General features: G+C 50.8%; 1 protein-coding gene across 1 annotated transcript in view; it reads left to right on the plus strand.

Annotated features, from left to right (window-relative positions):
• The first annotated feature begins 522 nt into the window (after window positions 1–522).
• Wwc1 (WW and C2 domain containing 1) overlaps window positions 523–12,029 on the plus strand; it is a 148,339-nt gene continuing 136,832 nt past the window's right edge. The window contains exon 1 of the mRNA XM_052197045.1: window positions 523–1,026. Coding sequence (XP_052053005.1) covers window positions 908–1,026 — 119 coding nt within the window. The 5' untranslated portion in view covers window positions 523–907. The remainder of the gene's footprint in view (window positions 1,027–12,029) is intronic.

Raw genomic sequence — 12,029 nt, forward strand, 5'->3', positions numbered from 1 at the left:
CCTTCCACCGGCTGGAAGTCCTCTTACAGAAGCAGATCCATAGCCTTCCTAATTTTAGGGACCCTAAGGAAAGCCAGCTACATTTGCAAATTACGGAGGGGAGGGTTGAAACAACACGGGGAGAATTGAATAGGAGGGAGACAGATGGTGTGAGTGCTGGGGGAAGGGACGAGAGATCCTGGAAAACTTCTGTTCGCCGCTTTGCAAGAATGTTTTCACTTAACCACTTCTTTCCTGACTCCTGATTCTCAATCACAGGAAAACAGGGTGTGTCAAGATTTGGGGCCACATGCGCCAAGAGCCTGGACACCCGCTGTAGAGAGAGCCAAGCCTCCTGGGGTAGAACAGGGGTGGTCGGCGATTGGGACTGTCCCACGAGGGGGCGCGTCTCGGGCTCTAGGACCCGCCCTCGCCGCGCTGGGCGCGGGGAGGAGACCCGGGAACCCCGGAGCCCGGCGCTCCGCCTCCCGTTTCCGGGGCAGCGCTGTTACCTGCACCGCCGGAGCCACACCTGGCGGAGGCAGAAGTCTCGGGGCGCGCGGCGAGGCTCCAGCAGAGGCTGCGGGCGGCGGCGGCGGCGGCGTGGAGCGCAGCGCGCGGCGACAGGGGCAGGCAGGCGGCGGCTCGGGCCGCTCTCCCGGCTGGCTGGCCGTGTACTCGGGCCGGCTGGGCGCCGCGGCGGGCGCACATGGCAGCGTGAGAGGCGGGCGGCGCGGGGCTGGGGCCGCAGGGCCGCATGGACAGAGGCGCCACTCCGGCCGGCCCCCGTTAGGGCCCCCGATCCGTGGGCGCCACCCCCCGATCATGCTGCCTCGGCGGCCGCCTGGAACTAAAGCGGCCGGCCCGAGCCGCTGAGCCCCGTGGCGGCCGCGAGCTGCATGGGGGAGCGCGGGCCAGGCTCGGGAAGATGCCCCGGCCGGAGTTGCCCCTGCCGGAGGGCTGGGAGGAGGCGCGCGACTTTGACGGCAAGGTCTACTACATAGATCACAGGAACCGCACCACCAGCTGGATCGACCCGCGGGACAGGTAGGACCCGGAGTGCTCCGACCCGAACCGGGCACCGCGCCTGGGCCGCACCTGCCCTTGGTGTGCTGGAGGGTGGGGGGACTCTGCGTGTCTCTTAACAGGTCTTAGTTTGCCCCCTCCACACCCTCACCCCTCCTTGAGCTGTACTCCTGACCAAAGAGCTGCAGAGAGGGGCGGACGCCAAGCGGACCGCCCGCAGCCCGCCCCAGGTGGAGGACTTAGGCCCTAGTGGCACCTGCCCAGAGTTTTGACCTTAAGCGCTAGCAGGGTCCTGGACCCCTTTAGAAAGCGAGGTCTGGCCAGGGTGAAAGCCAAGATCAAGCCAGGTGAAGCGAATCTTCCCTGGGGACTCCCTTGGCTGAGATGGGGTGGTTCTGGCATGGAGGGGGTAGTAGGGAGTCTACGGGTCTCTGGAAGGAAGGACATTCTGTTTGGCGTAGAGAACGCTGCTCTTGACAGGTGCTTCCTTGGCTGCCGAGAAAAGCTTTGGAACAAGTCTGGGGAAGCCGGAGGTGGGAGGGGAAGGAGGGAGCTCGGGGGAGGGCAAAAGAGGGAGACTGGTTCTCCAGGAATCTCGCAGCAAGTTGGAGGCTGTTAGGATGCAGGCAGAGGTGAGAGGCCTCTGGCAAAGCCCTGCCCCTAGCCTCCTCTCCTCCCTTTCTTCCTTCTGGGGCCAGAGGCTCAACAATCCTGACCTTGGTGGGCACCTCGCTGGGAGCTTTTACTGAGGCAGGTAGAGTCTTATCATCCCAGACTCCTCCACTTTCAGCTACTCACACCTGGCCCACATCTGTCCTGGGAGGAGACGAGTCGTCCTTTGCCGAGAAGGTGTGTGTGGCCAAAGGGTCCTAGGAATGTTAAATTTTCACCAGGTCTGTGACCTTGGGGTTTTGGTGCCGGCTAAGACACCGGGGTGAATTTGTTGGACTTTTCATCTTATGGGGTTCAGATGAGGGGATCTGAGAAGCCCAGAATGGGGTTAAAGGGGAAAAAAGGGAGAAAGAAATGAGTTCACTCTCTCTTGAGTTCATTCATTCATTCACTCACTCACTCATTCATTCATCGTTTCTTGAGCTCCTCCTCTTTGTTCAACACTAGTCTTCATGTAATTTGGAAGAAAAAAATTTAATACTTCGGAGCATTAGACAGGCTGCTTTGGTCTTTTGGCCTCAGTTTCCCTTTGTGTCTGATTAACGGTTTGCTTGGAAAGGAAGGAGTAATAATGGGAACTCAGGAGCTAGAAAGACAGGCCAGCCAGGGCTACACGGTGGGACACAAAAGTTGGAAAGTTATAGAAAACGCAAGCCCAATTCCTTCCCATGTGCCACGCTCCACCTCTTCCCCCTCTCTTTCTGTGTGTGTGTTTAATAAGTGTGCATGCATGTTTAATAGTGTGTGTGTGTGTGTGTGTGTGTGTGTGTGTAGGTCAGTGGACAACTTGTAAGAGTTCATTAGCTCCTTCTGCCTTATAGCCTCGTTCGGTCAAACTCAGGGGTCAAGCTCAGTGCCCAACAGCTTAACCCACTGAGCCATCTCACCAACTCTCAACTCCAATTTCCCGTTTGTTTGTTTATTGCTCATTTACTTTGGATCTTTGAGATAAGATCTTACCAGGTAGCCTTGGCTAGCCTGGAGATCTGCCTGCCTTGGCCTCCAGAAGATTGGGATTAAAAGCGAGTGCCACTTTACCCAGTTTATTCCCCCCCCCCTTTTTTTTAAACGTAAGAGAAAATCTGGAAGCCAGAGATGTGATTTGCTCCTAGTGTTTGGCTCTTTCCACTTACTAAGTTGACCTTAATTTGTGCTCTGCCTTTTAACCTTGTTCTTCCCCAGGCCCTCAGAGCGAGGTACCCCAGGGGGCTCTGTAACTGTGTTGGGGAGTCTGGCAACTTGTTACCCCTTAGAACAAACAACCTCAAGGTTATATGTTCTACAACCTGAGTCCCTGCAGCTGAGCCCAGGGTGGTGTATGTGGGTGAGCACTGCTTTGCCAGCCTTGATGGCAACTGTGCCTCTGAGAGAATAATACAGCATAGAAAACTTCTCAAAAAATATCAGTCATCCATTGCCCTCGGAAGAAGGCAAGTGGGTAGCTTACCAAGAACTGATTTGACTAGAAGACAATACGCCGGGGTTGTAGAGTTGTGTGCCACATTTGTGCCTTTCTGGTATATCTACCTGGACTATTGCTTAATACTTGCCTTAGCCCTACTCATTAAAAAAAAAAAAAGTATCGTTTTCACTAATGGGAAACTAGGATATCTGTTGCCATTCGTAGAAAAGAATCTTTAAAAAGATACAATTCTACCTTGACTAGACTACTTACTGTGAATCACCTTCTGCACCAGGCCAGGCTGGAGCAACCTCTAGTCTAGGCAGACTGCCTTGGTGAGAAGTCACAGCCTGGGCAGCTGCTCACCGGCGTCCTTCCTCTTCACCCCGCCCGCACTGGGTTTCTACGAAGCCTCTGAGCTTGGGTTCAGGGCTGGGGACCGCTCTTGTAGCTTTGAGAGTTTTGGGGCTACGCAGCTTCTCCATCTTTGGAATCTCTTATATACCTGGTTAGGGGTTGTGCCTTGTAACCCTGCCTATGTGGCATGGGCTCATTGCTTAGCCTGGTGAGGTCTGAGTGCTTCCTGTGGGCGATGGAAGGAAGCGTTTGGCTAAGTGTTCTATGATTTCAACCTTCCTGTCTGTCCATACCCCAGCTGACTATGAGAGAGAAGGAATTATGGATAGGGAGAGCTCAGGAATATAGGCTTGGAGCAATTTAACAAAGCTTGCTTAAAAGAGCTGCAGGGGTTATGTGAGGGGTGAGGGAGGAGAGGTAAATTCTACCAGAGTAGTTACACCTCTCTAACTAGGTAATGTTATAAAACAAACAAATGAAAAATCATTTTTGAGAAAAATCCCACTCCTGAAGAGTGTGTGCATCTGAGCTCAGCACACCACAGCCATGCCCTCCCATTCCCCTGAATTTCAAAGAAGGAAGTCAAATGGTCCTTCAGTTGGAAAAGGGATTTCTCAGCCACCAAGGACAAAATAGTGTCTCCGGTTACCAACCCTAAAGAATGTCTTGGCACATTCCGCCCTCTGGGACTAAGCTGTTTTGTGTGCTATCCGTGGGGCTGCTGAGGGGAGAGAATCCAGTTTTCAGCTCCCCCTTTCACGGGGGTTGGGGGGTAGGGGATGAGGGGGTGGGGGGGGGTTGGAAGAGCAGCCAAGCAGCCAACTTTGCCAGCTCTCTCCCCCCTTTTCACCCAGCAAAGACCGGGAGGCTGGAATTCCAGAGGGCGGTTGTCCCAACAACGGGAGAGGGTCCAGTGGGCAGCTTGGACCCTGCCCACTGGGCCAAAGGCTGCAGTAGCACCCAGGCTTTACCCAAGGCCAATCAGGGGAGGAACAGGTCCCTCGAGACCCAGGTGCTGCCGGTCATACCTGGGCGCCCCTTAGATCTGGTTGTCCTTTGCATCTGAACATAGGTGCTTCTGGAAGCTGCCAGCAAAGGACCAGCCTCCTGCTGTGTTCAGCCTCTTGGTATGTACAAACAAGTGCACCAATTGTTCACCGAGGAAGACTGGATCATGGGGACTGGCTCTACAGAGAAGATTCCTGAAGCCTGCTTCCCTAGAATTGTGTTCAGACCTTGCAGGACTCCCTGGGAACTCTGAACATTTTGGGGGTCCAGTAGCTCGGGACTCAGCTGTCTCCCATACCATCGTCAAACAGACAATGTTTATCAACCTATTCAGAAATAAATTTTGTCGTAGGAGCTTAGGTCTATAGTAGTTGAAGGCCTTCTTCTAGGCTCCCTTAGGCCAGTGGAAGCCCAACAAGGGCTTCTGCACATAATTTCTGGATCCGGTGAACTCCGGGTTTATAACTCCTGCCATAGAGAAACTTGCAAACTGCTTGTTACCTTCTCTGAGCCCTAGGTTTGGTGGTGGGCAGATAATGGTTGAGCATTTGATGTATTTGGGATGGCAACTGAGAGACCGTTTTCCCAAGGGTTTTCAGTGCCATAAATCCTCCCTGGGATTTGAGTTAGCTGAGGTTCTAGGAGACTAAATTCAGTGAAGCCACGCATCTTTATGTACTTACTAATTTTTAATAGCACTGGGGATCGAACCTTGGGCCTCAGGATTGCTGAGCAAATGCTCTACCACTGAGCTACTGCTTCAAGTGGTGTCACTCAGTGTTTGCAAAACAAAAAAAAAACTATCTGAATGTTAGGCAGGCTGAATCTAGACAGCACCTGTTTTTCCTATTTTTATTTATTTATTTACTTTTACATTCATTATTTTTTATGTGCATTGGTGTTTTGGTGTATATCTGAGTCAGGGTCCTGGTTTCTTTAGAACTTTAGTTATAGAAGTTATAAGCTGTCATGTGAGATGCTAGGAATTGAACTTGGGTCCTCTGGAAGAACAACCAGTGCTCTAGACCTCTGATCTACCTCTCCAGCCCCTCCTGTTTATTGATTGATTGGTTGGTTGATTGATTGGTTGGTTGGTTGGTTGGTTGGTTGTAGTGGTGTTGGGGTGGAACTCACATTTCAGCTTCCAGCCCACATTGGCTTGCTGACTCAGGACCTCTACTCCACTGTGGAAAGAATTTGGCCTTGGGAAATGGAAGTGATCCAGGAACAGTTTCACTTACCTGTGGTCATTCTGACGTGGCCATGGTCAACCAGGTAGCAAGTACGGATAATGGAAACAGGAGTAGGTGTTTCGATCCTGGAATCTAGGGTCTGCCACTTGGCCTGTAGTGACCTTGCCAAATGTCCACATCCTCTCTGCACCTTGGTTTTACCTGTTTTTTATTTGTTTTTTGCACAAGGAGTTACACACAAACCACTAAAGGAGGCTGTGTGATCTGAAGAAGCAGAAGCAGAAGCCGGCAGGGCGGCTGGTCAGCATAGAGCCTGGCATGCAGAAGGCACTGGAAAATGTCATTTCTTCAGCTTTTACTAGGAAAAGTACCCGCGGGATTCCTAAATCAACCAGAGGCTGGGTCTCCACCCATCTGGGCAGTTGGAATGGGCCTTTCTGATGACGTAATCCAGGCTTCTGATTTCACTGATGAAACTCAGACAAGTGACTTAGCCAAGGTCACATAGCAAATCAATTTCAGCCTCGAGTAAAGGTCGTTGCTCCTCTTTCTCTTGTGGAAACTTTTCCCTAAATACCAGTTTCAGGGTCTCCTAACCTATGGTGATTTGGTGAGTTGTTCATAATCATTTTTGGCTGTGCTAGCCAAGCAAATCTCAGCCAGTGCGTGCAGCGTCTTGGGAATTTGTGATGCGTGCAGCAGTGAAAGGCTAGCGATCAGACGAGAATTACTGTTTTTATTGGTTCACATGGATTTAGGGACATTTTCACTGTCGTCACGGTCCAAGTTTACATTGTGACACGTGCATAGGTGGGCGTGTCAACGGTCTGCTGTGGAGTTTGCCCAAAGCTGTGGGTTTCTTGCTTACACTTGCACCACGAATACATGTATACTAGCTATTGAGAGCTTTTCTACCGGTATTCAGACTTCAGCTTAGCCAGACATGACGGAATACCCCTGTAATCCCAGCCCTCAGGAAGCTAAGGCAAAAGAATAATGCGTTTGAGGCTAGCCTGGGCCATAGAAAACCGGGACATTCCTATTCCATGAACACCCACTCTGCAAAGGAACATCTTGTGTCAGTTGTAAGACATAGGTTATAAAACACTACTCAAGATCAACAAGAAGAAACAAAAGGGATTTGGAAGCCCATCAGGGTGTGAAACCCACCGAGGTGTGAAGCCACAGTGATTCTGCCTGTTTTAACTTCAAGCTGCTCTGTTGGGTCCAGCATTTGTATCAGGATCTCATCTGGTCCTTTCAACAGCCCTAGGAGGCCAATAGGATCACCGTTCCATCCTCAGATGGGGAAAACGTAGAAAGGTTTCTCAAATCAATACCCTATCTATTTAGTAGTAGCCTGCTCCAGGTTGATCTATGTCAGGCCCACAACGAGCCCTTTGACAAGTTAGACTGGAGTTAACTGAGAAATCTCAGAATGAGCAAATCTGATGTTGATCTCCGGAAGATGCCACTAAAGACCCTTGACTGGAGAAGCCAGGGGTGGCCCCCGTGGCAGCTTAAGAGATTGTTTAGAATCTACTCTACCTTCTGGGCACAGAAGCAAAGAGGATGGGAGACCAGAGAAGGAGGCAGAGACTCTGAAAGATGCAAAGTTGTGCAGTGAGGTCACGGTCGTTTCCAAGTCGCTTGGGCAAATCTGCCAGCCAGGGACTGAGTAACAGAGGAAGAGGCAGCTCCTCTCTGTCCTTGTCCCTCCCCTTTCTAGGAGAGGGCTCAGCCAAACTGACCTGATTTTCCAACCCCCCAGGGTCCCAGGTAGCCGTGAGAGAAACACTGCCCTTTTGAAGAGAGAGAATCAAGTTGCCTTAGTTACCAGGAAGGCTGGCGTGTCAAGTGCAGGTGCACAGGAGAGACAGGCTTGACCGTGTGAGAGCAAGAGGGGTGCCAGCCAGCATGCTGCCTCAGGGAGACTCCATGGCCAGGATTCGATGGCAACTTCAGGGAATGCTAACCTAGTGGCTGGTAGCTGTCCTTGTAGCTCAAGAGCTGGCTGTAAACAGGCATCCTGCACTTTCTCAGCTCCCCTTACGGCTCTCACGGCTCTCTCGAAGCCAGGGGGTCCAGATGAGTGGAATCAACTTCACTTAAGGAACTGGCTTCAGCCGCTGTTTCTGACAATTGACTCTTTGAAGAGGGAGCACTTCCCCCTGGAGAGGAGAACGAAAAGCTGGACCTGTGCTGAGTCCACATGGCAAGGCCACGCCTCTCCCTGTCTTGAATCCCTGTTTCAAAATGTGATAGCGGGAGAGAAAAACTATGATTTTTTTTTCTAAATCAATTAATCTCCATATAGAAGCCATTTAAGCCTCTAGCTTCTAGGCAGGAAACCTCTTACCAACATAACGTAGTGGGAGGATGGGGAGGGCAGGATAGGCATTGAGCGGCTGGGTAAGGAGTGCATTCTATAAAAAACGCTGGTCTGGGAAGAGTAGATGGGTTGAGAGAGTGGGGAGGGGGAACAAAAAGAAAGGACAAGTGTGTAGGGTCACGTGCTCCTCCCCCCACCCCACCCCCAGTGCCTCCTAGATGCTTCTACCCATGACATCTCCCAGTTGGGAAGAAACGGGATCTTTCAGTTTCAAATGTCTGCCAAAGAAAAGGTACCGAGGCTTAAATTCTCGCTCAATGGTCAGCCAGGGAGGGAGGAAAGGAAGCTGTGTCAAGATTAGGGACACCTTTGTTGGCTCTTTCTTTTTTCTTAGTCCTCCATTCATCACTGGCTGGCAGCAGGGACACCAGGCCCGCAGCAGCAGCTGCTGAATTTCCCCAGTCGGCTGCCTGCTGTTGTCCCCGCCCCGGTTTGGTGGCAGTCTCTCAGCCCCAGTCCCAGCCCCACCCCCACCCCACCCAACACCTTGGCTTCTCCCTTCCCTGGGATTCACCGACGACGACGGGCAAACCGACTAGGAGGGATAAGATGTCAAGATCCAGGCGTCAGGTGTCTGCTCAGATGAGAGGATGGGAATGACCTTTCTCACCCTGCCTCTACGGACGGCGGCTTTATCGAGCTCCCTGAGCGTTTCTCCCTCTGTGTACTTCAGGAACGGTTTGCAAGTGCGAGCCAATGCAGTCTGAGTTCTGAGAGAAAGGGAAACCAAAGGGAAGGGACTTTAGTAAATAGATTCAGCAAAAGAAATAGACGGAGCTGTCGCCGTGCATACTTCGTCTCTCTTAGGGGAAACACACATGTGGCTGTAGCTCATTATAAGTACAACCCAGCCCATGGTTCCCTACACTTCATAAAGATCACAGGAGGACATGGAGTCGAATCTGGTACTATGGTCACTAGTAAATGACATTGAACTGACTCCTCCTTAACTGTAAAATAGGGAGATGTAAAATATGCCACGCCTACCCCAAAAGTTTGTTTGGAGAGATGATACTAATGTGTACGATCACAGCGCCCTGTCTAATATCAGGCTTTACAAGGGAAGCCATTACTCAGACTGCCTTAGCCACCTGTTTCAGTAGAGGAACTAACCCCACTGTTTCCTCCTTCCCAGCTAAAGTCTCTCAATGGCCATAGCTCCCTTGAACCAGGCTGACATGAGCACTTGCCAAACCACCTTGGCAGCACTCACTATATAAATAAATCAATAAACTTTTCCTCCTGGGTCTTATCAGAGGCAAGCCCTTCTTTGGAATTTCTTGAGTGAAGTGACTTGTGGGTGAGCTGGCACCAGGATGGTGCACATTGAAGCTGGCCGGAGTAATGGATTCGTGCCTGTCACGGCAGGGTGAAGGAGCATTCTCTTGTAACTGCTTTGTTGTGGGTCACTTCCATCTCTTTCCCTTTAGCTGCTGGAGAATATGGGGTTTTTGGCAAGCTAGAGGTGCAGAAGGGCCCCCGGCATTTATCAGTCCCACCCAACCAGGTGTTGGCTATTCACCCCACAGGTATTTATGGAGTGCCCCGCGGTGCTGGGGTTCAGAGCAAAGTCCCATGGGTAGTGAGGTGGACGCTTGGTTGAGGAAGACTAGCCAATAGTTAAACAGATAGTTGCATTATGACCTGGGACTTGGTTCTTTCAAATTCCTTTACCCATGTGAGGAAAACAGACACGCCATGCTGGTGGTATGAAGTCTGGATTTGGAAACCGGAGACCTTTGTGCCCGCCGTAGGGTGTTCCTGTGAGCTTGCTGTGGTGAGCTGTTTTGAGTGCTGGGAAGGTAAGTTGTGAAATACGAAGTCTCCAATTCATGGGATTTACTGTAGATTGGAGAGTGAGAGCATTTATGGAATTATGCAAATTCACAGAACTGTGCAAATACAGCTAGAGGTGATGGGGCCCTTTGAGTCCATTTCCTCCCCCTCCTCCCCAGTCATCTCTTGTTAAATGACTGGATGTCATTTAACAAATATTTATTGGACGGCGTGCCTAGAATATGCCAGCCTGCATTCTATACTGGTGAATCAGCATCGGGTATCACTACAGAAGCCGTTGCCCTCCCCACGCTTATCTTCCAGAGCACTCCCTGATCACCAACCTTCAGGAGGCATCGGAAGGCCTCAGAGCAGTGGTCCGCAACCTTCCCAATGCTGCAACCCTCACACAGTCCCTCATGTCGTGGTGACCCCTAACCATAAAATTATTTTCTTTGCTACTCCACAACTAATTTTGCTAAGGTTATAAATCGTAACATAAATATCTGTATTTTCTGATGGTCTCAGATGACCCTCTATGAAAGGGTCATTTGACTCCCCACCTCCAAGGGGTGGTAAATCACGGGTTGTGAACCACTGACTCAGGAAGTAGAGAAGGGAAGGTCAAGAGTCTAAAGTTACTCAGGGAGAGTTCCAGTTCAGACTATGGTATGTGGCGAGACCCCGCCTCCGAAAGAAAAAGAGAAGAGAAAAATCCTTGGTTGATTCTGGGGTGCAGCTAGATTGGAGAATCATTGTACTAGTCAAGTATCTGCTTTCCAGTCAAGTTGCAATGAGATCACTTGGAAAAAGTGCAGGAAGAGCACCCAGGTGAACCTCGTCTCAAAGCATGTCGTTTATACCGTTCTACTTGGAAACATTGAGTTGGTTCAGGAAGTGGTGGAGAAATAGGCATCTAGACCTAGGGGATGCCAGGCGCTTTGCTCTTTGTCATTTTCCCGCTTCTATTGTCTGTCTTGGTATTGTTTTCCGTACTTGGTGAAGTACAGAAGGCTCCTTGCTGTCTGTGGTTGGGAAAATATCCCACCCACCTTTGCATTTATGATGCTTTTAAATCAATTGGCTTAAGCTGTTTAGTGTTGTCAGCCTTGGGGCTAAGTTCAGCTTCCTTTAAACCTGAAGGACTAGCTCAGGATTCTACCCAGGCATCTGCATCCACTAGCCACTTGAAGAGTGTCTGCTGGTGTCATGTGCGCCCCCTCCCCCATCATAGCTTGTTGACCAGAATTAATCCTGTCTAATGCTTATTAAGACTTGACACTGTGTCAGTCTCTGCGCTGTGTGCTTTGATCGTATCATCCAGCTTTGCCCAAGAAACAAGACTGAGACAAAAATCTCTTGTTGTCAGCCAGGCGGTGGTGGTGCACGCCTGTAATCCCAGCACTCTGGGAGGCAGAGGCAGGCAGATTTCTGAGTTCGAGGCCAGCCTGGTCTACAGAGTGAGTTCCAGGACAGCCAGGGCTACACAGAGAAACCCTGTCTCCAAAAAAGAAAAAAAAAATCTCTTGTCTTCTCCATCCTGATGCTGGGGAAACCAGAGTGCAGGGAACTGAAAACTCGCCTGTGGTTGCAAAGCTACTAAGTAGCAAAATTGTCTTGTGAACCACCTTACTGGCTTCCTGATCTTCACCATTCTGTAGGTCAGGCCTGGCAAAGCTATTAGGAGAGCAACCCTGAGGAAGTCTGGTCATTTCAGCCAGAGTTCCCTTCGCTTACTGTGATCCCTTCACAGCTCCTTCAAGTCTCTGAGGGCTTCCTGCTCGGTCTACTCCTGTTTTAGCAGATGTGCCTCTCAGTATGCAGGGTTGGTGTGCTTGGCTGCGTCCGCTTGGTTTGTCAGCATCCCTCCAGGGAATGCTTTCCTTGGCTTAAGTTCCCATCCACAGTTCTGACTCCCACCTTCTTAGAGACCCTGTTCTGCTTCCCGAGCCCAATCAGGTGATTTGGGTCTAATCCTTGTTTGGCAAGAACCCAGTCTCCCTGTGGTTCAGGGGCCTGGATAGCCCGTGGGCATCCTTCAGATTGTTTGTTTTCACTGGAAGTCAAGCAAGTCATCTCGGACTGAGCGGGAAGATGGTTTGACCTTGCTTGGATTCCCTTCCACTTGAACACACTGGGTAGAGTCGAGACTAAGACTTCTAAGCCAGGTGTGGAGGCGCACACCTATAATCCCAGTATTTGGGAGGCTGAGACAGGAGGATCA

This window comes from Apodemus sylvaticus, chromosome 10, assembly GCF_947179515.1.
Source record: "Apodemus sylvaticus chromosome 10, mApoSyl1.1, whole genome shotgun sequence".
NCBI lineage: Eukaryota > Metazoa > Chordata > Mammalia > Rodentia > Muridae > Apodemus > Apodemus sylvaticus.